Consider the following 25262-nt stretch of genomic DNA (forward strand, 5'->3'; position numbering starts at 1 on the left):
GCCGATGCCCTATTAATCTTTATGTTAACACCTTGAAGAGGGGTCGGCTTCAAATCAACCAATGCCTGAGACGGTTGATGAACAGACAAGCGTCTCGGCCTACCTGCACGTAAATCTACGTGGTCGCTATCACTGTTTTATATCGTATGAGTGGCTAGATAAAGGCGTTAGTCTGATAACTGATTAGAAGAAAATACTTTTCAGTAATCGATTTGTGGTCGCCACATTGCGACGTGTTTAAAAGGAACGAAATTAGATATGTGAATTTTTCACCATTTAGATTGCATTCATTATCACAACGCAACAAATGCACTCACTCCTGTGTTTTTGCAACTTTGAATTTTCGTTTTTACGACGTTGAAAATCGTGGAAGCAGGGCTAAAATAGTTTTTTATTTTTGGTTTACAAAACTAGAATTTCTCATGATTAGCGTTCAATTCATATCATAGTCATATGTTTGGATTCTAAATCACTCATGAGCAATCACAACCAGAATTGGTTTATATAGTGACTAATGCACGACTTAATTGCGGAAAACCCTTCAGTGTTGTCTGTGTTTAAAAGAAAATGATTTGCCTAAAATATGAAAATATTTTTCGTACGAATAATGTTCCCTGGAAAAGACTTTGGAGATGATCCCTATATCTTGATGGTGAGTATAGCTTCTTCAGTAGCATAATATGGAGTGAAGACTGCTTCTCGTTTATTATTCATGCTATTATCATTACACCTATTTTAATATAATGGTATAAGTCATTGAATAAGGAATGTTAATACAACATTTGTTTTATTTGCTTTCTTTTATGTTTTACGACACAGAGATTTTGCAGATCAGGTATATGTTGTACGTGACATCAATAATTTATTGAGTAAACTGACTGATCAGTGGCTAAGACCAGAATGGACTGTACACATAGAATTATTCTTCTGGTTCTGCGGCTCCTTTGTATTCCGAAATATGGGTCACAACCCATATCGGGATTGCTGATGCACCGGCTGCGATGATAATACCATGTGCGACCTTTTCCTGAAACATGTTAATAATTCCATAGTACAGAAAACTAAAAATCAGCACTAAAGAAAATACATTATTATAATAATAATAATGATAAGTACGGTAACACGTTCTAATTACACGGTTTGTAGACAGTACACTCATCAATGCACCAATAAAAATGCACTTACAAATTTTATACAAATTGAAAAATTCAACACTCATTCAAAATAGCTAATAGGATTCTTAAAATTAATGAAATATACAATTTTCTGTACATAGGACTCAATTTATTTAAATATTCTTAGAATTTGTAGCACATCACTTTAGAATTAGCCTTGTTAATCTGACAAATTTAATTTTCTTATACTTTCCAGTATATTTGTAATCATTCAAGGCTGCTGTTTGTACACCCGTGTGTTGAATACGTGGGTTATTTCATTTGTGTAAGCCAGAAAAACATGCACAGAATACTTGATTGTATGAAGTATGTAAAGTCATGTCTTAGAAAAAGAGCCCGAGCTTGGCATGGTATTTGCTAATAGGGTTTTAAAAAACTTGTTAATTTGAACTCTTAAAAATTAAAAACATTTCGAATTTGAAATTCTCAGTGAGAACTGTCAAACATCCAACAAGAATGAACTGAAAACTTTTGTCACTGGCTAATTTGCATCAATTTGTAAGTACAAATTCATCAGGTGATTTACTTGCTACAGTAGTAGGAAGTGTTTGAAAATGATTCGTTTCGAAATTGATAAAAATTACTTATTTCAGATACGTGCAAAAAATCTACGTGAGGTTCTTTTTAATTGGTGGACTTGAGCGTTAAACATGACGCAATGTAGAGAGAAAGCTTGGTCAACAAAATTATTGCTACTTCAAATGAAAATTACAAGTTTTTCCATCGACAGGACACTTTTTCATAGTAACATCATAAAAGTAACGTAGTTATTCTTCGAAATTCAACTTAATTTAGGTTAGGTTCGCAATGCGCGTACTCGTAATCATTGCAGTCTTTCTGTAAAAATCACGTGACATTGGGGTAAAATAATGTGACGTCGTCGCGTAACAATATAAGAGTGGAAAATTTTCTTCTTCTGGCATTTGTAACTTGGATTCCTTGGAAAAAAGACAAAAACTTGCCCACCGTCTGAAATGTTTCATTACATAATACGAAAGTGAGATGAAAAATTAGAGACGGTGAGATTAATGACGAAGAAAATACTCACTGGAAAAGAAATTCTGACTCGAGGTGGTCCACTTACGAGACCTCTTTGCTGTCCGGCTATACGACAGACTCGAGGTGCCACTTGGACGATATTTCGCAGAGGGAACATTTTAGTTTTGAGGATACTTGCGACGGGCACTGCCTGCACACTCGCCGTATCACCGCTGAGCAAAACTTCTGCAAATATTCGCTAACGGGGTATCCGGAAGTCAGATTTCACGATGGGAGATGGATAGTCAGTTGAGGAATTGAAACAAATTTGTAATCAGCAGATCATTGATAGTAAATAAAAAATGGTTTCACATTATTCTATGGAACATAAGAAAACGTGTTTTAGGCAGAGAGAAAGAATCGCCGACATTTTGCAAAGTTCAATAAATTATACTGATTTGATTAACGACTTGTCAGCTATACGCAGAATCTTTGAGATCGCGTAGATTTATCGAAAATTAAACAATCGTTGAGCGTATAAATTAATTTTATAACAACCATAGAATTTTGGACGGATTTAAGAGGATTTTTCATTGAATTTTCAAAACAATATTGTGGCTAAGAGATTGACGTTGTCGGGCATCCGGGGTGCATCTCAAATGTAAACATGGCTGCCGCTGTGTTGTCTGATGGGTGTTTGTGTGTTGATTGACGAGTGATGTTATGCTGAGCGCATAATTAGTAATAAAAAAAAATATGTGCACAATAGACCCAGGTAATAAGATCCACAGTAAGATCATTTTCCTCGCGGCAGATTTAACCTCGTGGATGGAAAATCATAGCGTTGGACACAGTGATACGTGCGTTGTTGCGAAATGCAAATTATGTACAACTTTTCGGAGCATCCCAATCTAGGCCGACTTCAATCGAGCGATAAAATAAAGTGTTTCAAAGTGACAACTTGAAATATGATAATGATCATTCCGTAATACCAAGTGATTGCAGATTCGTACAAGGTGCTAAACAGCTGGGTTGCTAGGTGGTTCAGCTGACTAGTGATTGACCTATAAACCCCTCTCAGAAAAAAAAAAAGGGTCAATGAAAAATAGTCCCGATTCCACAATGCTAACTGTATTCATTATTCACTGTAATTAAAACACTTGTTAACGTGTTTATCCTAGACTTTAGCTGACTTTATTGTAGTTCTTTTTTTTTTGTGTACCAATATTTGTTTATATCATCATCTATCATTTCTCTCTCAGCTATTCATCATGAAAATACGTAATTTGTTCATTGAATGTTGTAAAAGTTTTAAAGTCTTCTGCAAACTATTTTTCGTGATATTGTGAACTTATCGCAACTACAGATGTAATTCGGTGACTTAATCAGCTGTCCCTTGAATATATTTTTCTCTAGAAGCTTTTGGTTCATGAATTAAGCAATTGATTTCGGCAATTATTCAAAGTATTAGGAAAGTTATGTAACAACTGTTAAAATTTGCAGACTCAGCTTACTTTTTTAAAGTTTACTTAAATTGAATAGTGACGCAATTGTAACTATCGGTACAACAAACTGTTTCATAAATAGAAACCTAAAATCATTAACTTTTCATCAGTTGTCATTATAAATCAATTATTGTGGATCGGTTTAGTTACATTGTTATACCACCTTGTAAATTCTTAGTATTCTGAGTACATTTATTATATTTCAATCCATTCTGTTAATATATGTAAATTGATGTAAAGGTAAACCTTGTACTGGATCTTGTCATTTATTTTCATAAATTATAGCAACTTAGGATTTTTCACGTGTTCATGGAATATCCCGATACATTTAGAGACACTGACTTTTCTCTATGTATTTTTTGTAAGAAACGAAAAGTGTATTTGATTAGCCGCAGGTATCTAAACTGATTAAATTGATAATCAAGTGCTTTGATTTGTAAAAACATTTTTCTCACTAGAATAATGATATACTTTTTTGCATAAAAAAAAACTTTAAAATATGAATTACTAGATGATTCGGTTCAAGCAAAATATCCCCCTTTTCTTCTATTTAAATGGAATGATAACACAATTATTTCAATCTTGTTTATGTTGTGACATTATTTAATTTTTACAGGCTGGTGTCTGGGCGAGCGATGAACATACTCCGGATCCTGATCCCGTGTGCGTTGCAGCGAGGTGGAGAGAGCGAAGGGCAAGGCGGGGGTGGAGGTTGTTGGTTGACGGGAGGTAGGAGAGGGGATGATTCTTGCATGACCCAGAGGATGGGAGCTTCAGCTTCTTCCAGTCCCGCCGCTATCGGTGGAGACCCAATTCAGGCAGCTAGGCTTTCATCCACTGGTAATCCTGATCAATTGGGCATCATTGTTCGGTACGTTGCTTTACAAATTATGTGTACCTAGAAAATTTGAATACAACTTTATTTAACCATGGCATTTTGAGATTTATTCTTATAACTCACTTAACGATTCGTCTCACCAAATAATCATTATTGTATGAGAGATACACCTGAAACTTTGTTACAACTACTTATCTATAATTTTGGTCACACTGCCTGTAAAAATTATTGATAACAAAAATATTTACTTGCATTTTATTCTGTATCATTATTCTCATACCTAACGTTAATGTTTACCCTTTTTTTCGTCACTTATTCCGTGTTTCGATTACTTTGTTTCGAATACGTAACACATATACGATATTATCATTTTTATTCCATTGATGTAATTTTCCTTGGAAATAGACTCTAAATTTGAATGCGGCATGTCATTATGTCCACTAAAAGTATATTTATATGAATGTTTACTGGGATACTTGAGGAGAGGATGAACAGTGGTAAAAAAATTTTCTCAAGCTGATATTGCAAGAGATTTAATCTTTGACTTTAAAGAACACCCTTGTGGTGCTAAGGGTAAATATGGAATATTAAGATGTTTTGAGTTTTTAAAAAACTGCTAATATATACCTAATTGGAAGGACCAAGATGCTGCTTCCTGTACATATAAGTTGTAGTATAGCAACTGCAGGAACTGTACGACCTTGGCAAAAATATACAGGCTTCATTTGATACAGCTAAAAGTGTAAATGTTACATAATTTAATTCGACACTGGTATCTAATTATGAAGATAAAATATGAGGTTTAGTTGCATATCTGGAAGCTGACGGATTCTTTTCTTTCAAATTTCAATTTTTACTGCTTGTACTGTCATAGTTTATATTCAGAGATGCATCATTTTTAGAATAAATAGGGAATAATAGGGAGTAAAATGTTGTTTTTGTAAATTGAAATTGATTTTATTCTAATATCTGACCGATTCAATTGCTGCTGCTGCTGCTTGGTAATGCGAATTGAACGGATCATCCTGCCAAGGATCAATGCCAAGGTCCATTTTAAAACTGTATTGATTTACACTTTTGTATCGATTCCATATTTTCGTGACATAATTATCGAGGTGGCGATAAGTTTCAGCAGATGTTTGATTTGGTACAGTGCGAATTGAAAATTTAGCAACAACTCTATGAAAATATTGTAATTATTAAAAGTATGAGTTTGAAAAAATTTGTCATATGTGGTTTGGGTCTAATTAAAATGTCTAGAAATTCTTTTATTGTATTTTCTGAACACACCTATTTGATACAGAGCGTAATGCCTGTTTGTCGTTAGGGTCTAGTTCGTGGTCAAAACCGTGTACTGTAATACTGGGTAATCGAGTCTTGTGCATTATTAAACGTATGTCATCCTCTTTATGCAGCAACCGATTTGCTCCAGTACGCATTTTTATTTTTTTCAAATCAAACGCAATTTCTTTACAAAGCTTTTGCTCCTTTATTGAAATTGGTGCAACATCTTTCATCACCTGTGAAAGTGTAAATTATGGAAATTAATTGTAATCCGACTACCATATTAGCCAATTGTAAGTGAATGCTTCATGCAGTTCACTGTATTTTAATATATTCCTGTACCTCAGTTACAGCGATTTTACCATGTTTGTCAATTAGCGATCCGATAATATTCATTGCATCTACAATTGGCTGATTGAACATGCCGCCAAAAGTTCCACTATCGATCATTTTACTGCCGCAGTTAACATGGAATGAAAAATGGCAGACACCTCGATAACCATATATTAAACAAGGCCGATCTTGAACCTTTTTGTCAATTGTGCAGCAAACGTATTCAACATTATTAAAAAAGTTTTCTTTTCTCCAGAGAATCTCTTGTAACCCCGGACTTTGTAACTCTGACATTCCGTCAATAACGAACTTTATATTGACTGGAAGCTCCGTGTTTGTTGTTCGATATACTTTCAGTGCATTGAACCAACAAATTAGAGGGCCTTTATTATCAGATGCACCCCGACCATACAATCTTCCATTTTTTTCCGTCAACTCAAACGGATCTGTTTCCCAACTATCTTTATTTGCCGGTATTGTATCTGGAACAGAATTCTCAAATAACTGGATTCTATCACTTCAAACAATCAATTATCAATTCAAATACTACTATTACCAAGATATAATCGTTTCGGTTTTCTGTAAATTATTAAGCTCACCAATATGACCATACACACAGATTGTTTTTAGTTGATCATTAACAAATAAGCTCGCCAGAAGAACAGGGGGTAATATATCGCCATCAGCGCCAGATGCTTTGTTTTCAACCATTTCAACAATCATTCCGACACTTTCCAGTTCCTCCTTACACCAATTCATCTAAAATATTGAATCCATTTAGGAAACTCAAAAGAAAAATTCATAAGATTAGTAAGGCAGATTTCATATCGACATAATTATTACCATTTTGAGTAAACCAGGAAAACATTCTTTCTCATGTGACACAGACGGAATGGCAACTGCTGCTTTTAATGCATCAATAAATTTCTTCTCGTTATTATCTACGGTTTCAAATAATTTTGGTAGTTTAAGTTTGGGTAATTCATTCGTTTCATCTTTATCGATGTTCTTATTATTCGGCATTCCAGGAAATATGTTATATAATTAAATCTGAACTGTTATGGTACTTTATCCTCCAAATAATATTTTAGTGTTACCATAGTAACAGAAACTGCAGGAAAGGCTGTATTCCAAAAACAAACAGAATACAGTTGGCATGGTATCCGCATGGAGCAATTACCTAAACTTGTAATTTTGGCATTTTTTCTCTCGATAATAAAAATCCTGAATCAGTGATAGGTAAATATTAGTTCAATATTGCTTTACTGTTGCAGCGAGAGAAAGAAGAAAGTAACAGGATTTGCAACATTGCGAAAGAAATTTATCAGAAGACGACGTTCGTCGAAGGCCTGCGACCATGGAAGAGTTATTAGAGAATTGGTCTCGAGTTGGAGCCCTCTAGAAGCTGGTGCACTTTTGGAAGAATACGAGGCATTAGCTGCTCTGAAAGATCTACACGTACAAGCTGAGCTCGCGAGACCTCCAGCTGCAACTTTTAAACAAGATCTATCTACGTTGTATGATTATAAGCATTGTACCGATGCTGACCTTGTCTACAGAGGAGCATGTTTTCCAGTACACAGAGCACTCCTATCGGCTCGGTGCCCGTATTTTAGAGAACTACTGACAGGCTGTCCAGGTAAATTTCACTCTCACGATCAGTATAAGGGGACAAATATCTTATTGATACGATTTATAAATTCGTGTGTTGAAAACACTACGCAAGTTTTTTTTCTCCTCAGGATACGGTGCTCGAATATGCCTAGAATTAAGAACACCTGGAATAGATGTTCAGATGTTTTCTGCACTCCTACGTTATTTATATACAGGAGACATCTGTCCGCATGACGCGTCCCTCGATATAGCTCTTCTCCGGCGATTAGGAGAAGAGTTTGGTACGCCAAACCCCCTTGAACATGATCTCAGATACTTATTAGACACCGGTGATTATGCAGACGCTGCATTGGTCTTCACCTCTGATGGTGACTACCAGAGGCCAGATAGTGGGAGTTCGGAATACGGATTCCGACCAAAGTTGGAGCTACCTTGTCATAAAGCCATACTATCTGCTAGATCACCATTTTTCAGAAATTTGATACAAAGACGAACCAGATCAGGGGAAGATCACACAGAAAGAGCACTTCATATACCCACTAGAATAGTCCTAGATGAATGTGTGATACCTAAGAGATATGCAAGAGTATTGCTTCATGCTGTCTACTTGGACACAGTTGATCTATCATTGATACTAAGAGGCAGTGGGTGTGGAAACAGTGCAGGGAGTCTAGGAGAGGTGAGGCGTATACTACTTCTTGACAATTCAATTTGAGATAACTATTGATAGTGCAAGCATTTGTCTTCGTTTGAAACCCATAAAAATTAATCATTTCATTATTACAACATCATTAATCTCTTGTAGGTGCAGGCGCTAACACATACAGGAAGAGTGAGACCAAGTCCTTTAGAAGAAGCTATGGAACTCTATCAAATAGGCAGATTTCTCGAACTCGACATACTCTCTCAAGGCTGTGAAGATCTCATACTGGAATGGCTCACCTTAGATTCTCTTCCTACCGTGCTTAAGTAAGCATGCTTGATTAATGCATACTCGAAATTTATATTGTTTATCATGTTATGTTGATATGTACGAGTTCAAAAATATCTATTATGTCTAGAGCAATATATGAAAAAGTTTGTTAAACTGAAACACCATTTCATCATCAATAAATTCTAGTCACGAACCTCAAGTTATAATATATTATTTTCAGATGGGGTAGCCAACCGCATGGGTCGGCGTGGGTTCATAGACAAGCATTACATTTTCTGAGAGAAGAATTTCAACCTATTGCATCATCTCCGGTCCTTCACCAATTGGATCGTGCACATCTGATGAGCATCCTCCAGAGCCATTTTCTACAAGCAAGTGAGCTTGAGGTATTGCAGGCCGTTCTCAGATGGGGTGAACAGGAATTGGTTCGCAGAATGGAAGATCGAGAACCCAATCTTCTTAGTCATACCGCGCATTCGGTCACTAGAAAAGGTGTCAAGAAACGAGATCTCAGTGACGTTGAATTACGTGAAATACTCAGCGAACTGTTACCCCTTGTTCGAATGGATCATGTTCTACCACCAAGTAGTGAAATTTTGGCTCAAGTAAGCAACCCAATGAAATTAATAATTTACCATTTTCATATTTGTAATCCTGTGTTCATATACGAATTTGATGTTATGGCGAGTTACATATATTATTCCAATAGTCTCATCCAATCGAAGTCTATGGTTTTACCATATATTGTCACAAATTCAATTCCTTTCTGACGTACAGGCTATTCGAAGAGGTCTGGTATCCACTCCACCAAGTCATATGATAGGAGATGAACGAGAAGACTTGAGAGTAAATGCTTGGATTAGAGGAGGCAAAAATAATGGTCTTTTCGTGAGGCCTCGATTATTCATGCCATATTACGAGGAGATAAAGGTACATTATTTATGAAAACGTTACGTTTATCATGAAAATGGGATGGGTTAACGAATAAGTTTCAAAAATCATTATAATACCTAATATGCTGTGGTATATTTTATGTCAGGCTTTAGTCGAAGAACAGTTAGTTCAGGAGGCAGAATTGGTAAGGTTACGAAGAGCGCGCTACATTCCTGACATTCCGGACACTCTTTATATGGTTGAGGAGAAGCCAAGATCAATGGGTGCTGTTGGTCTTGATATTTTAGCTGCAGCTCTGCCAGGTAAACTGCTTATGATTAATTTTGTTTTTTTTTTTTTTTTTTTTTTCAATGAAATTACGAGGTTTATCTGATTTTCTTCGCTGAAGAAGTGAAATTCATATCCTTAGTGATCAGAAATCGCTTCACTCCCTAATATGATATAACATGATTAAATACACTTTTTTAATGCTCGATTCTTAACAAATAATTGGAATCAATCAACTGAGAAACATGACCTTCTTTTAGTTCCAGACTCAGCAACTATGTCGGCGATGCTGAAACGAGAACAAAAATTGAGACAATCGCCCGGTTGTCAGCGTGCAGTCAGTCTGCCTCTGTCATCTCGACATGAAGTGAACCGGCAGGTACGGTTGCGTGTTGTAAGAGAGTTCAATCTACCTGATCCGGTTGCAGATCTTCTTGAGGTAATTTAAAATATAACTCAATGAATTTTAGTTTTAAATTTGCAACCTGTGGCATGGTTGTACCCTTTTGAAAATTCAAGGGATTCATTTGTAGATTCGACCTTGTTCCTTAGAGACGAATTAGTATTAAATAATAATAAAAAAAGCAATAAAATAGCAGTACATATATTGGTCACGTGCAAAATATTAATAACTTTCCGTGAAATCAGTTGATATTGGTTAGAAATTTGATTTTTGAACGGATATTACATGAGTAATAATTTCTTTTGACTTCAGAATGCAGCCTGCTATCGCATAGGTGATCCAGATGAAAATATAACAGGAGTAGAAGAGATCAACAGTGGAAATGTAGGAAGTAACGTGGGGAATGTTGCTCCAGTATGCTATGGTAGAAACATGACGTTTCCTCGTCAAGCATCGACTTATTCTCACAGACATGAACTTCCAGCAATTGTTACCGAAGGAGAGAACTATAGACTTCCTGGAGAGGTAATTGTTGCTGTTATTTTCGAATTATCATAAACGCTTGCTCTAGAGTTCCACCTAATTTTATGTTTATACAATTGTTGTAGCAGCCTGAGAACAATTCGTGCAGCGACGGACATTTGTCAGACATAATGCCAGATGTAGCTATGGCAACTGCATCATTCGGTGCCCTCCAATTGGCTGAGCAGCAGGAGTTGGAGTTGGATCTTGGAGATGGGGCCTCGCATCTCCTCCAGCATGCTACCGTTTCTGCAGGAACAGTCGGTCCCCATCATCCGTTGCTTCCTCATCAACGCCAAAGACGTTTTCCAGGCCCGCCTCCGCCGTATGCTCATCACCGTCCAGGAACTGGCCCATCTAGGTTCATATGAAATTGTGCTAAGTAAGAAACGTTGAAACACGCGTGCATCCATATATCGTTGTAGGATACACAATGTGTAGCGTGTTAGTGTTAGTGCAGAATGTTTGTGAGTTTTACAAGCAAAAGCGTGCGTTCAGCATAAATAGTAAAAGAATGTACTATATTGTATCGTTATATTCCACCGTAACAAATTGTGCAGCTACCCTCTTATTTGACGTGATATTAATTCCAGGAAGACTGTGCAACGGAGGTAGATTACCTGATGACCTACAGGGGGCGTCAGTCGTATCGGACCAATGTAACTACTAACCACTTAACTTTAGTGGACTCTAGTATATATAACACTGGTGATGCTAGCACATTTAAGATGCTTAGCATTGATGCGATGTGAGCCAACTGTCTCTATTTCTATTCCCCGTAATTACTTTCTTTGCTAAATTTCAATAATATTTATCTCAGAGCGCCCGGTGTGCTTGGTGTAAGTAATCCTTTATAATGTTGAGATAAGATTGTTGTTGTTATTATTATTTTTCAAAAAATTTATCTTCCTTATCCTAATTTTTTTACAACGATCTTTGTGAGTTCATGGAAGTAAGAGGGCATCAGAATTTTTTAGTGTGAAGTTACGTACTTGTAGTCTAACAAAATAGTCACTCAACGATTGAACAATCGAGTTATGTTTTGGTTTTGTATTGACAGATGTTTCGAATTTATTCAGCGTTACTTGTGGACATTGTAATTCATTGGTGACGTGGGACCGTAAAGAGAGCAGAAAATTAATGTGAGTTCACATTTTCACAAGTCCGAAAAAATTATTAAAATTTGTATGACAATAAAATTTAGCAGTGCAAATTCATTTAGTTTTTCGGCAACTAACAACTGATTATTTTAGTCGAATTAAAAATGCCAAAAATCTTACAACATACCATGTTGCGATTGAACATATGAAAAAGAACAAAATGATACAGAACTGACGCGAGTCTCAAATAAGCATGCTGTCGTTCACACAAATGTACAATTAGTCTTTAGGATTATAACTTAAGGATTGGATTGGTAACACTTTTGAGTGGAAACCTAAAACAGTTGCCTTAATAACAGTAAGCTTATGACTCTTGATCAAACTGAAATATGTAGACTACTAGTATGTAAGGTCACAGTAGACACGAAAAGCATATAGATAAATTAGACTGCAGCTCGTGAAATATATCAAAATATGTCTAAAAAATATTCTCCCAACCCATGACTTACACTGCCTAATGAAGCAACTTAATTTTCATATTACACGTGATGTATTCTATAATCTCTTATCCAAGTTGTTGTAAAATTGTTACTGAACCGAGGTATTTTGTGTTAATCACAACTTATTTGTCGAACAGATCCCATATTTAATCTTATGTTTTCAGTTGATTAGTTGGATATCTTTTTTCCGTTCAAAATTGGTTCTTCATTATGTAGCTCGTAAGGCAAAAAATTGTTATTTCGAATGTAATAGGTTGACGTTTCGTAGTTATTAAAGTTTTTCAAATATCATTATTACTGGTGCTGTATGTCAAGTAAATTTGAGGCAATTTTTTGTATCATGTAGCTAGTTACTATAAATCTAGTTAACTTCTCATTCGTTCCTATACCTATGGATTTAATGATTGTCTAAGAAAAAGTTTTACCTTCTCACATTTTACACTTCCATCTATCACGTGTACATTTATTCAAAAAAATGTTTTATTTAATATAGATTTATTAGTGATGTTGCCATGTCTTGTAAAGGCCTTTACATTATGCAACCCATTTTATAGTCAACTTTACATTCTTGCCAAATAAGATCATGGTTCTTGCATCATAGCTCGAACAAATAATTGCTACGCTGTAACACTGCCTGCGTCCGTTTATACCAGTTTCTTTCTTAAGGGGCACATTTTTGGAGATACAGTGGCATACACATCACATAAATAATAAGATTAGTCATAAAGTTCCAATGGCTAAATTCGACATGTATCTGTAGTATGTTCTACAATGTAGCAAATAGGGGTAGTTTTAGTTTATAAGAGAGGAAATTACCTGTGGAAACTTGAAGGTAATGCTTCCAATTCGCGAATTTAAAATGTTAACGCTAAATTTTTATAATGAAATTTAGAAGTTCTCGTTATAATATTGTCTAATTTCTTTCTGTATAACAAGCCGTACATTTCTACTATTTTACCTTCTCAAAGCTTTTAAAATGACAAAAAAGCGTGTACAGATTTGAATAGGACTGTTATCATATTTAATTTTTTTTTCCGGAAACATCACCTTTCAAGGTATCTTATACACTTCAAATTTTAATGTAAATACCGAAAAGCAATGTTCAGGTACGTAACTGAATTGTACATAACTTAGTGTAATTATTATAAACCCAAGTGTAAGGTCGAAGCTAGAATAGTTGAGGAGATCGTACTTAAAAATTGAATAATAAACTCTTTGTTTAGATTTATATCTTTGAGCCTCCGTTCTCCTAAATAGTGATTTAAATAGTACAGTTACACTCTTGTACTGTATAAAATGAATTATTTCTGTGATTATTGACCTATTTTTATCAAGAAATTTTTTTTTATTTGTTGAAGTATTTATTAGGGCAGAAAAATTGTCAGATATAACAGAAGGAAGTGATATTGCTCCATTCTCATCACTCGTCATTATCAACATATTTCATTTTTCGGCTTTCAATTTCACAACGAAACAATTACAATGCATCATGTTTCGAGAAAAAAACATAATAGATGTGTTCTCATTGATAAAATTTGATTGGTAAACCAAAATTGGAGCTGGAAACATTTATAAGTAGCAGGTCTTTCACTTGGCACACCTTTTGAACTTGTGTATCGTTAGCTCTCATTATTATTTACATATTATTAAATATAGTTATATTTACGCACAATTCAGATACATTATAATTTATTATTTATAATTAAAAACTCGTAAACTTGTATAGAGTTTTGCAAACCTAGGTACTGAAAATAAGTTTTTAGAAATTGAATTTTAGTAATCAGGTAGTTCTGTTGGACTGTGGGGTTGGAGCAACTATCACTTGGTACAAAATTTGTATACAAAATTAGTTTTATGCATTAATTTTAGTATCGTATGTTTCACTTTATGCATCAGTTAGTACAAACAATAACATGTATGAATAGTTTTTCAAATGCTGCTTCGACTGATCTGTAATCATCAATTGAATATATTCTGCTTTATTCTTTCAATTTGGATACTTTCTAAGCAATCAGCATCATACATACCTGTACAAAATATTCTACTTGCCAATCTCAGATATTTTCTATTATAAAGCTATATACCTTACTTATTTGTCAACCCTGCATAAACAATAAATTCTACCCCGATACATTATACACCAATTCGTGTAAGTCAGGGACTTGATATATTCTTGTGATGTTTATAACAATTGAAGTGAAATGTGCGAACTGTACATACTCACGTATACATAGTTAGATTGTGAAATCTGTGCATAATATAGGATTATATTTATAAGGTGTTAGGTTTACAAATAGGCCTCACTTTTCACCCATATCACATTCTTCTGATTATACCTAATTGCACCCCACGTATTTGCATATTTACATACAAAATTGAACAAAAAAAATTTATGTAAAATTAATATTTATGTTACTTGTTGCGTAGCCATGTAGTATACAATGGCTATCAGCTAGACTTCTTATAATGCATTCCATGCTAACTCACAGACAACGAACCTAGTTTTTTTAGCACAGAAACATAGAAAAAGTTGAATCGTCAACTGTAATTTGTCCAGAAATATCTGTGCAGTAGGGTACATACCTATCTTTTCTTTTTTATTATTTTTTTTTTTTTTTCTTAACTATATGTACTATTCTTTGACAGTGGTACTCTGTTGCACTTTCATACTGATCTCAGAGCAAGTATTGGAATTAATTTGTCAAGGTCTCGTATAATTAATTGCTGTTTACATCTGGATACTTGCTACATTGCTGCAGTACTCCACTGTCAAAGAATTGTACATGTTATATTAAGTCTTCTCAAAAAATGTTGTGTCTTCAATGTGAGGTCAAGCAATTACACAAGTAATTAATAAGAAAGTGATTTGTGATGATTTTATTGCAGCTATATAGGCCAGGGAAATATACAGTACTGTCAGAGTATTTAATTCTAATTGATCATTTTTACTACGAAAAATGTACACGAAAAGTTGACAGTTCAATTTTACACAGATTTAAATTCCTTTTTCACATTTTTACTTTTTGATCTACCTTATTATGGAACTGCTTGTAAATTGAAATATCATTTAAATATTTGCTGGAATTGTTGTATCGGGAAGAATACAATGAATTTCATGTGGCTGATAAATTTCTTCGTTTGCGAGTGACTGTAATATTAGTAATTATAAAGCAACTGGTACAACTGGAGAACTAGATTTCAATCTTCAGTTTTTCGATATGCAATTGATTTGGTAAACTAGTTATGCTTAGAATTATCTTAATATATCTAAAACATCTAAATATGGGTTTATGTCGTTTCTGATGAATTATTGGTACACCAAATAACAATATTACGAATACTTATATTTAGCATTAATGTTTCAATAATTATATTGTTCATGCACAGTAAAGGTTGAATTATGCTATCTGTAAATATTGTAATACCCGATATTAAAAAAAAGGATATATTTAAATTAAAATATTTACTATATTGTCTTCTAATGTGCACATTTTATGTAGTCAAGATTGCAAATGGCATAAAGTATTCAGCTTGATAAATGTCTGGAATATGTAGGTATCTCTAAACAGAGTTTCCAAGAATATGAAGAAAAAAATATTAGCAATACGAATACTATTTAACAACAGAATATATGATTTTATTGAATAACAACTCAAATAATGCTTTGATTGGTCAAAACATGCAAATATTAAATATTAATATATCAATGTTAGATATTTGTTAGAGTTTACACTAGCTTAGGTTCTGTTACATTCATATAAACGTAGATTAAAGGTATTTGTAGCATAGCAAAGTCAATTTTTAAGAAAGATTTAAGGTCTTGCCTATCATTTGAACTAAAATTTGACTAAAATGAATCATTTCATTTGGCGGAACCAATCGGATGTTCCAAGATACATTTACACATTCATGCCCAAGTATATTTTCTGTATCACGAATTTAAACTTATTCAATCTCATTCTATGTGACCAGTATCCTTTGAAGCTCTTGTCGAAAAGCACAGAAACTGGAAGTGTTGTCGATGATTTTTATGTGAATCGAACCCCAAATTCTCAAAGAACACAAGATAGAAAACTTTCAATTTCCTGAGTTCTACTCCTCATTTCTAAAAATGATAATTTTAGGAAATTGTCATCCTTGACTCGGGTATACGATTCTCTACCATCAAAGAGTGTCATCTGAACTCAGGTGAACAACTTATTGAACACATCTATTCCATAATACTAATGGTTTTTTCTGGCGAATGTTGCAGCTATTATACATATACGTGTTTATTTATTTGTCTGCATATGATATGAAGATAATTTGATTTCAGGGTTCGAATCAAGAAGAATTGGTTTCAGAAGCAGAATTAGTAATGGAACAAAAATTCTGTCAGCATGTAAGCAGCTTGCATTTTTGATCCTGCTGTTAAGCCAATGGACACGGGTGCTGCATCTACGTTTTATCACAGAATTCAGTATACTGGATACAGCTGTAAATATTCTAGCAGTGAGTACAAGTATTCGATCAGCATTCATCTTTAAATTTACTAAAATTCTTTTGCTTACCTATGAACTGTTATTATCGAAATAAATGAATATCAATGTGTGTGAGTGGTATAATTATGGAATACCGCAATATTGGATTCAATTTGCACAATTAATGAGGTGTCTATGTCCATGAATATTACATATTCAAATGGACATTTCGATACGCACCTGTATAGATGCGTAACACTTGTTACAACGTTATTAATATATATAGTCAATCAAAAATAGTACAGTGTAATACTTGCTACCAGTAATACAACCTGGGTATTTGACTAGTGAGTTTAACACTTTGTATAATATCTCTAGTACAGCAAAAGCCAGTCCCTGTATAATGCTAGCACCAATGGCGTTGTCCCAAGTACGAAGGTGATTTCAATTTCTTGGTATCATTTTGAAGTTGAAGATTGAATCCATATATTGATATTTGCCAAATTTGTAAACTCTGTACTTTTATATTCGGACTCAAATAGTCAAATTTAGCTTCAGCATTTGTTCAAAGTCAAAATACAGATATATCTTTCGAGAGCGTATCGTTTCTACAAGTGCTGATGCCTACAAGTTTGTTTCTCATACATTTAACTGTAAATTTCGTACATTTTGATTGAATTTGATTTAATCTAATTTAATTTAATGTAAATTATCTTACTGCCACTTGTAGAAATGATCCTTTCGGTTTTAGGATCGCCACTTGTACAAACGAACCTTTCGGGGTGAAACGGGAGGGAACAAACTTGTAGGATTCCCACTTGTAGAAACGAACTTGTAGGTATCGGCATTTGTAGAAACGGTCCTCTCTCTAACTTTCATTTCCATTTATTGTTAAAGCTTTTTCTAGTCCTTTTGATTCTTGGCCCTTCAACTAAGTGGTTTGGCTGAGCATATGATTTTGAGGTGCCTGCACTTTTGCAATCAATAATACTCTTCAAATACCCCATACTATTATGATTAATCAATCAACCATTGATTTTTATCAAAAATCTGCAGAATGTGTAATAATTTTTTTTGAACTCTAATATTATTTCCAATAGCCGAAAAATTTACATCTTTGCCTACGTCTTCCATATTTTTTACGACCCCTCTTACTGAATGTATCACATTCGTCATACCAATACACTGTCCAAATTTGAGTGGTGCAGATTTCTTCACCTCTTCGTCAAAGCCTTCTCTCGTAAATTTTTCTGTGTCAACCTTTAATGATGTCAGTGAATTAATAAATGACTTATAGTAATAATCAAGCATGTCTTCTAAACTGTTGTTTAATAATTCATCTTGCACACTTGATAATAAAAAGAAAATTAGGTCTTTGGCTCCAGAGCCATAGTAACCAAGCTGGAAGTCAATTATTTTAATGCTAATTGGATGAGAATTTTCGGCATATTTAAACAGCATATTGTTAGACCAATAATCACCATGCACCATTGTTCCCCATGGCTCTGAAGGTTTTGAAAGTCGGTAATCAATCTCATAGTCATATCTCAAAGTTTTATTAATTCGATTAATGTATGGCTTCGCTTCTGGAAGTTCTTTTAAAGTATCATGTACTTGTCTCAGCATATCTCTGACAGTCTCCATTGTTGTGTCATTTGCGACATGTACTAACGCAGGCATAACTGAATGTTTGAAAAATTCAGAATCTTTTAATTTCAAACCAATCGTTACCGCATGTAATTTTGCTAACTCTTCAATGGCAAGTTGAGTGTGTTCTAAATCTAAGCCTAATAATCTATCTCGCACCGAGTATCCTTTAGGAATTAGATTTTGCAGCACTATAGCAGCCTGCTCATCAAATACGTTAGGGTCTGTCAATCCTAATCTGCCACCATAGTAAAGGGGGAACTTGACAAGTTTATCAGGGTCTATACCACTTTCCATTTGTAGTTTTGTAAATTCAGGCACAATTTTTTTATAAAAGATAAGTTCCTTCCAGAAAGAAATTGGGCTGTTAAACAAATCTATAAGATATTCTGTTGGAGGCGGTATTTTCACAACTAGATTCAAAACCTCAGTTGTGTTATTTCTTGCGATAGTCGCATCAATCCCGTATATCAAACTTCCGTAATTTTCTCCTGGGTTTGTGAGCGGTTTCCATACCACACTTTTAATCGTCATTTTTGGCCCGAGTGTTTCTTGTAGCAGATTATGTAATTCCTTTACCGGTAGTGCTGTCTGCATTTCTGAAATTATTCATAGAAAAAATGAAATATTATGATTTCAATACCTGCATATTCTCTGAACATGGCCTCACAATCCAATAAAAGTTTCGGCCAATAGCATCAAACAATTAGATGAGTAAGAAGATGAGTAAGAATTCTCGACCTCGTATGTAATATATTATGTTATTGGTGATCGGTCAATTAAGAAAACGTAATTTTAGTTAACGTTTCGACCCGGGTATGGGCCCTCCTCAGAACGATTTATTTAAAAACTGTCAAAAAAACAAACAAAAGGAAAATAGGACTTAAAAAAATTAACAATGGTACTAATAGTAATCGGACATAAATATTGCAGAAGTAACATTCTCAGAGACAATAAACATAGTTGATAGTAAGAACCTTATGAATAATTATGATAAGGATGTTTTTTGATGTTATTTACCTTTTGAGTTAAGTAGGTGTAATAAGATGTAGTCTATTTCACAATAACAATTGGCGGAAACTGTGTTCTTTTTAGTGACGGTAGACAATGTCAATCTTCCAGTTGTTTTTTTTGTAGGAGTTAAAGGTTGGTAGTCATTTATTTAAAAGATTAAAGAACTATGTTTTTTTCACAGTCAATATGTCATAGTGTTAAAAGGTTATTGAAAAAAGTCAATTAGCAATGAAATTAATTCACAGGTGTCAATTAGGTGGAGGTAAGATCTTTATAATTACATCCTACACGTCTAACGAAATATTGTTGGTTGAACCAATTGGTCCAACAGGTGAATAACGACTGATGGGGGAAACACAATAATCCAGAGTGAAGGTGAACATATTATAAACATTATACAGAAAAAACAATAAATATTTGGAACGAAAGGTTATGTAGAATGAACTGTAAATGGGACCTAAATAATAATTTTTTTTTAAATAAAAAAATAAAAAAAATTAGTTAAGGTTAAACAATATTTGTTGTGTGGGCAGAGATTAGAGGTTTGTAAATATTGCTTAAATGTTCAACGTCTTGTCTGAGATTTACAGTATTGGTATGACCTACAATGTTGCACATTTCTAAAAGCAATCTTCTGTAATAATTTTGTTCTTCACAAAGGATGTTTGTGTTGTCAAAATTGAAAGTGTGTTGTTTATCAATCCTATGTTTCGTTAGAGCTGTGTGCCGTTCATCTGTCTCATGTATATTACGTTGGTGTTCCCTAATTCTGGTGTTGAGATGTCGACCCGTTTGACCTATGTAGACTTGATTACAGTCATTGCAAGGTATTTTATACACTATATTTGAACGTTTGCCTATGGGGATCTTATCCTTACCGGTATCAAAAACAAATTTCAGGTCTTTTGAATTTCTACCAACAAACTTCACATTATATTTATCGAATAAACGATTGAGTGACTCGAATAGGCCGGTTACATATGGAATGGGGATATATGTAGTAGCCGGTCTATTGTTATCTTCGACAGGAGCAGAGTCAATATTATGGTCAAGTATGTTGTTGATGTAGGAGCGTCTCTTATTGATTTGTTTTTGTAATAGTCCATGAGGGTAATCATTAGATCTTAGTACATTATATATGAGCACCAAGTTTTTTTCTTGGAACTCTGTACTAGCAAGTTTTATAGCTCTATCCACAAGGCTGATGATGGTGCCTATTTTGTAGGACAAAGGATGGTGAGAGTTGAAATTCAAGTATCTTTGTGACCAAGTTTTTTTGTGATACCAATCTGTCTTTATATTATTATTGCTGTGAATCAACAAAACATCTAAGAAACTGATGGTATTGTTCTCTTCTGTTTCGATAGTGAACTGTATTCTAGGATGATACCCATTAAAAATATTAAGAATGTGATGTATTTTTTCATTTGGAACGGCCGTAAGAATATCATCCACATATCGAAAGTAGAACGGCAAATTAAAACCTAGATCGTTTATGCAAGAGGTTTCAAGGTCTTCCATGACCAGGTCTGACAAGATTGGGGAAAGGGGAGATCCCATAGGTAAACCAAATTGTTGTGCATAGGTCTCGTTATTAAATTTAAAAATTGCGGAGTCAAAACATATTTTTAAGGCTTTTTCTAGTTCAATCCTAGGGATTGGGATTTTATTTTCTAGAGTAGCCCAACGATTGTTAATTGCACGTAGTGCGAGAACAGTAGGAACATTCGTAAACAAAGAAATAACATCTAAGGATATTAACGTGTAATTGTCCGGGATAATCAATGTCTTAATTTTATCGACTAATAAAAAACTATCTTTAACTCTCGAGATGGGAGGTTTAATATTAGTAGTGAGCCAACATAGTTCTTTAATCTTTTAAATAAATGACTACCAACCTTTAACTCCTACAAAAAAAACAACTGGAAGATTGACATTGTCTACCGTCACTAAAAAGAACACAGTTTCCGCCAATTGTTATTGTGAAATAGACTACATCTTATTACACCTACTTAACTCAAAAGGTAAATAACATCAAAAAACATCCTTATCATAATTATTCATAAGGTTCTTACTATCAACTATGTTTATTGTCTCTGAGAATGTTACTTCTGCAATATTTATGTCCGATTACTATTAGTACCATTGTTAATTTTTTTAAGTCCTATTTTCCTTTTGTTTGTTTTTTTGACAGTTTTTAAATAAATCGTTCTGAGGAGGGCCCATACCCGGGTCGAAACGTTAACTAAAATTACGTTTTCTTAATTGACCGATCACCAATAACATAATATATCAAACAATTAGAATGTAAATACATAAAATCTTCCGAACTTCTTTTGTTTTGTACTCGGTAATTAGTATTGACTTTTTACAATCTTTCCATATTCTTATGTCCTGAGTAATTGTCCTGCTAATATAATCTTGCAGCCACGATATGTAGCACAATATGCGAAGATTACTTAGTTGAACACTTGAATTGGAGTCGCTTGTTTATAAGTCTCCAATCATTCCAATATATAATTATTTAATTTGCCATAACAAGTAAGTTGACTTGACCATATATGGGAAATTCCACACCAACTCAACCCACGTCAAACTCTCACCAATTCCTATTATGGCTAAAAAATTTTGGGCAACTGCCCCAACTCCAAGTACACGGAATTTTTTCAAATTTTTTTAATAAATTTTTTTTTTTTCAACACCAGATTTTTGAGGATTCTTTTAGATGTTTCTAAACTTTATTTTAAATAAATTATTTGCAATACTTTCAGGCTAAAAAAAATCTTTTGATAAATCTGAAAAAATTCTTCTGGATACTGTATAAAAATGATGGAGTAGCAACCCACACAGACTGACAATTGCTTCCATTTTTCTTAAATTTTGTTTTCTTCAATAAGTTCAATTAAGAGTTGAAAGAAACACCGACCCACTTCCGGTTCAGGCTTAAAAATTTTTATATCTGACTCAAAATTTTTGAGAACTTTTTCAGATTTTTAAATTATAGCCAAAAACATGGTGGTTTTAAAAAATTATAAATAAAACTACTTTACTCAAAAAAATCGGGCAAAATGTAGGGTACTGTTTTGGATTTGGAATAATTGCATATAAATTTATGCAAGAGATCAAAAAAGGTGAGGGTCCGATGTTGGTTAAATCAGTGTATCGAGTATGAATATGCATTCAATAGACACGGCTGTGTATGAGGTTCTTGCAAATGCGTCTTCAATTTTTCTAAGATGTCGTTACTATTTTTTATTGCATTGTTCAGTCAGTGTCTACTGTAGATAACAAAATGTACCAAGATACAGTTTCCATCACATACACTATTATTGTAATATATCCTGGTATCTACATCAGAGGCTTAATAAAAATGGTCTGGAATGTTCTAAACAGACTGAAGATTCTTCTAAGTTTTGCTATATAAATTCCATCTATGTTTCCATACTACAATAACAATTAACTTGAGCAGTTAAACACGTGTTGCTAAGATTTATTGAAATAACTATGATAAGCAATAATTGTTTTCTGGGTTGAAGAATTTCAAGGTCCTTAAATATACCACACTCAGCCTACAAATGTAACTTAGGTTAGATTGTGGAAGAAGTCTATGCAGCTCACTATCGTTGGCAAAATAACCACATACAATTTTAACGCATATTTGCATTAAGTAATTGCTACACTCATAACAATTACAAGTATGTACCAACTTCTGAAACCTGCTCGTTAACTTCTCATCACCTCACTGTCTGCTATTATTCTATCAATACTTGTATCTAAAAATATACGAATCTGTGAAGATATCATGAACATGTGAAGCTGTGGGAAAACAAGGTTTTAGATAAATATGTTGTATCTTAAAGTTATTAATTAAATTTATTTTGTTTACTAATAAATTAAATGATCTGATCAACTTTAGATCGATTCCACCGTAAATAAGAATAAAACTTCTGCTAATATGCATTTCTTCCATACTTTATCGCTTGTATTATCAAAATTTTTTTAATAAATTGTGATTTTCAAAATTAATTGAGAATCACGTAATGATATAATATTTCAAAACAATGAAACCCACCGTATTTAATTAGAATAGTCAGCAGTTACAACATGAATATTATTTTGAAAACTTTGAAAATCATGCATGCAAAATTTCTTTTGTTACTCATAGTCTTGCTATTTTATAATTTTTTGCAAAATTAATCAAGACGATACTTTGATATCTAGTTAAATAAATCTCAATTTGGCTGATTGTACAATATTCGTATTTTGTTACTATGAGACAAGTGGTACAGCTTACCGTCCATTGAAAAATTTGACTACTAAATCGCAACCACTTCCTTTGGCGATGTCGATTCTTATACTACACTTCGGCTATTTCAGTACACCAACTACTTGATCATGAACGCAATGGGGTAATGTCTACTCAATGTACTCCACAGTCGGCAGTTGTGACCTCTTTCCCCCACTATTCATGTGCATTTACATCGGGATCATATGCAGCCTTATAAACAGTGCATTGAAAAAATTGTCCCCCCAGTTCATCGGATAAAAATGATGATACTCTCTTCTATTAAGGCTATCACATTTGGATTAATAATCTCTCAATATAATAAATGTCATTGCCAAAAAGTAATTAAAAAGTAATTGTATGGGTTGTGCATCTATTCTGCAATGATCATCAAATCTGATTCGCTAAGATATCAATGTATCGTTCTCCTTAGTATGATTAAGATGATTAGCTATTAATTTAATACCTATTGATTACATGATTCTGAGCTTCTTGATATTCTAGTACTCATATTCGGGTACCTTTTTTTACTAATAATGAAGTTATGGGTGTTTCAATTTACAATTCTACTTGAATTAGTTTATCTAATTTCGGAGGGCTGCACACATGAATCTTCTCAATATGGTTATCTTTTACAACTTTCTATCATAAAATTCAACTTATTTTATCGACTAATCATTCCGACGCTTTGGAAATTTATCTTATGCTAAAGCAGCCATTTCATTCATTTGATTGATATAGCTCATGTTACAAACTATATAGGGTAACAAATTCCAACTGCTGTGAGAGTAAACGTAGAATTCAGATTTTAAAAGCAGCATGTTTTTATACATCTCCCGGTTTGTAAAACCGTATTTGTACGTGCTTAGACGTTACAACCATTTACAAATAGTCTCCTCCCCAAAATGTGAAATACTCAAAAAATCATAATCTGGTAATGCTGATCAAAGCAGAAAATAATGAAACGTAACGCCATATATTTTGATAGTATTTTGTGAGGAACAATTTAAAAAAATCATGTCTGAGCTTACTTGATTGCAGTAAATATTATTAAAACCTTTTATATTCTTTATCTGATATTAGATGTTAAAAATGAAAATTCACATTGGAATAAAGCTGTTTGTTATTCACTCGTGTATCTGTACATCAAAATGAAATTTAAGTAAAATTTTGCATTGATTCTAAGCCTGCTCAGTAAACAGTGATATACTAACAATGAAAAATTGCTTTGTTATTGGAAGTTGCGACACTACAGTATGGTAATTCAATATCTGTGATTCACATGCTTATTTTAATCAATTGACAATGAAGAAAATATAACAAAGTGTTTCTGCTATCATCATCTTCAAATTACTTTTGTTTAATTGTCATTTTATCGGCACTTGGTATGATAAGTTCATGTGACTTCACTGCATGCTCTTTACTGAATTCTCTTCAGGTCATTGAAAGACAATTTGATCTGAAACTCTACAGTGTTAGAGTTTGTCCTGAATATTCTATCAGAAAGTA

General features: G+C 33.7%; 3 protein-coding genes and 1 long non-coding RNA gene across 12 annotated transcripts; 1 reads left to right on the forward strand and 3 right to left on the reverse strand.

Moving 5' to 3' along the window:
- Positions 1–437: 437 nt before the first annotated feature.
- Positions 438–13575, forward strand: LOC124303828 (BTB/POZ domain-containing protein 7). Of its 8 annotated transcripts, none has more exons than XM_046761550.1 (12): positions 438–652; positions 4275–4529; positions 7388–7752; positions 7856–8406; positions 8533–8696; positions 8882–9266; positions 9439–9591; positions 9701–9857; positions 10083–10261; positions 10538–10750; positions 10834–11108; positions 11341–13575. In XM_046761550.1, exons 2-12 carry the CDS (start codon positions 4294–4296, stop codon positions 11360–11362), a joined length of 2700 nt encoding a protein of 899 aa, XP_046617506.1. In that variant the 5' UTR covers positions 438–652; positions 4275–4293; the 3' UTR covers positions 11363–13575. The 8 variants fall into 8 exon arrangements, with proteins under 8 accessions (XP_046617506.1, XP_046617502.1, XP_046617504.1 ...); XM_046761546.1 differs by lacking the exon at positions 438–652 and adding an exon at positions 2787–2928; XM_046761548.1 differs by lacking the exon at positions 438–652 and adding an exon at positions 2937–3192.
- LOC124303832 (uncharacterized) lies at positions 771–2795 on the reverse strand. Its single transcript, XR_006908000.1, has 2 exons — positions 2224–2795; positions 771–1027 (listed from the first exon to the last, which is right to left on the reverse strand). It is a non-coding gene; the product is annotated as an uncharacterized LOC124303832 (long non-coding RNA).
- LOC124303831 (cys-Gly metallodipeptidase DUG1-like) lies at positions 5210–6323 on the reverse strand. The gene is made up of 3 exons (XM_046761556.1): positions 6123–6323; positions 5787–6016; positions 5210–5230 (listed from the first exon to the last, which is right to left on the reverse strand). The coding sequence occupies exons 1-3, from the start codon at positions 6228–6230 to the stop codon at positions 5218–5220; spliced, it is 351 nt and encodes a 116-aa protein (XP_046617512.1). The 5' UTR covers positions 6231–6323; the 3' UTR covers positions 5210–5217.
- A 1622-nt stretch (positions 13576–15197) lies between the features above and the next one.
- LOC124303830 (uncharacterized) lies at positions 15198–23915 on the reverse strand. Of its 2 annotated transcripts, none has more exons than XM_046761553.1 (2): positions 23763–23915; positions 15198–19053 (listed from the first exon to the last, which is right to left on the reverse strand). In XM_046761553.1, exons 1-2 carry the CDS (start codon positions 23767–23769, stop codon positions 17825–17827), a joined length of 1236 nt encoding a protein of 411 aa, XP_046617509.1. In that variant the 5' UTR covers positions 23770–23915; the 3' UTR covers positions 15198–17824. The 2 variants fall into 2 exon arrangements, with proteins under 2 accessions (XP_046617509.1, XP_046617511.1); XM_046761555.1 differs by lacking the exon at positions 23763–23915 and adding an exon at positions 21760–22436 and having other exon boundaries at positions 15198–19151.
- Positions 23916–25262: the final 1347 nt, after the last annotated feature.

The sequence above is a fragment of the Neodiprion virginianus genome, chromosome 4 (genome assembly GCF_021901495.1).
Source record: "Neodiprion virginianus isolate iyNeoVirg1 chromosome 4, iyNeoVirg1.1, whole genome shotgun sequence".
In the NCBI taxonomy this organism is placed as follows: domain Eukaryota; kingdom Metazoa; phylum Arthropoda; class Insecta; order Hymenoptera; family Diprionidae; genus Neodiprion; species Neodiprion virginianus.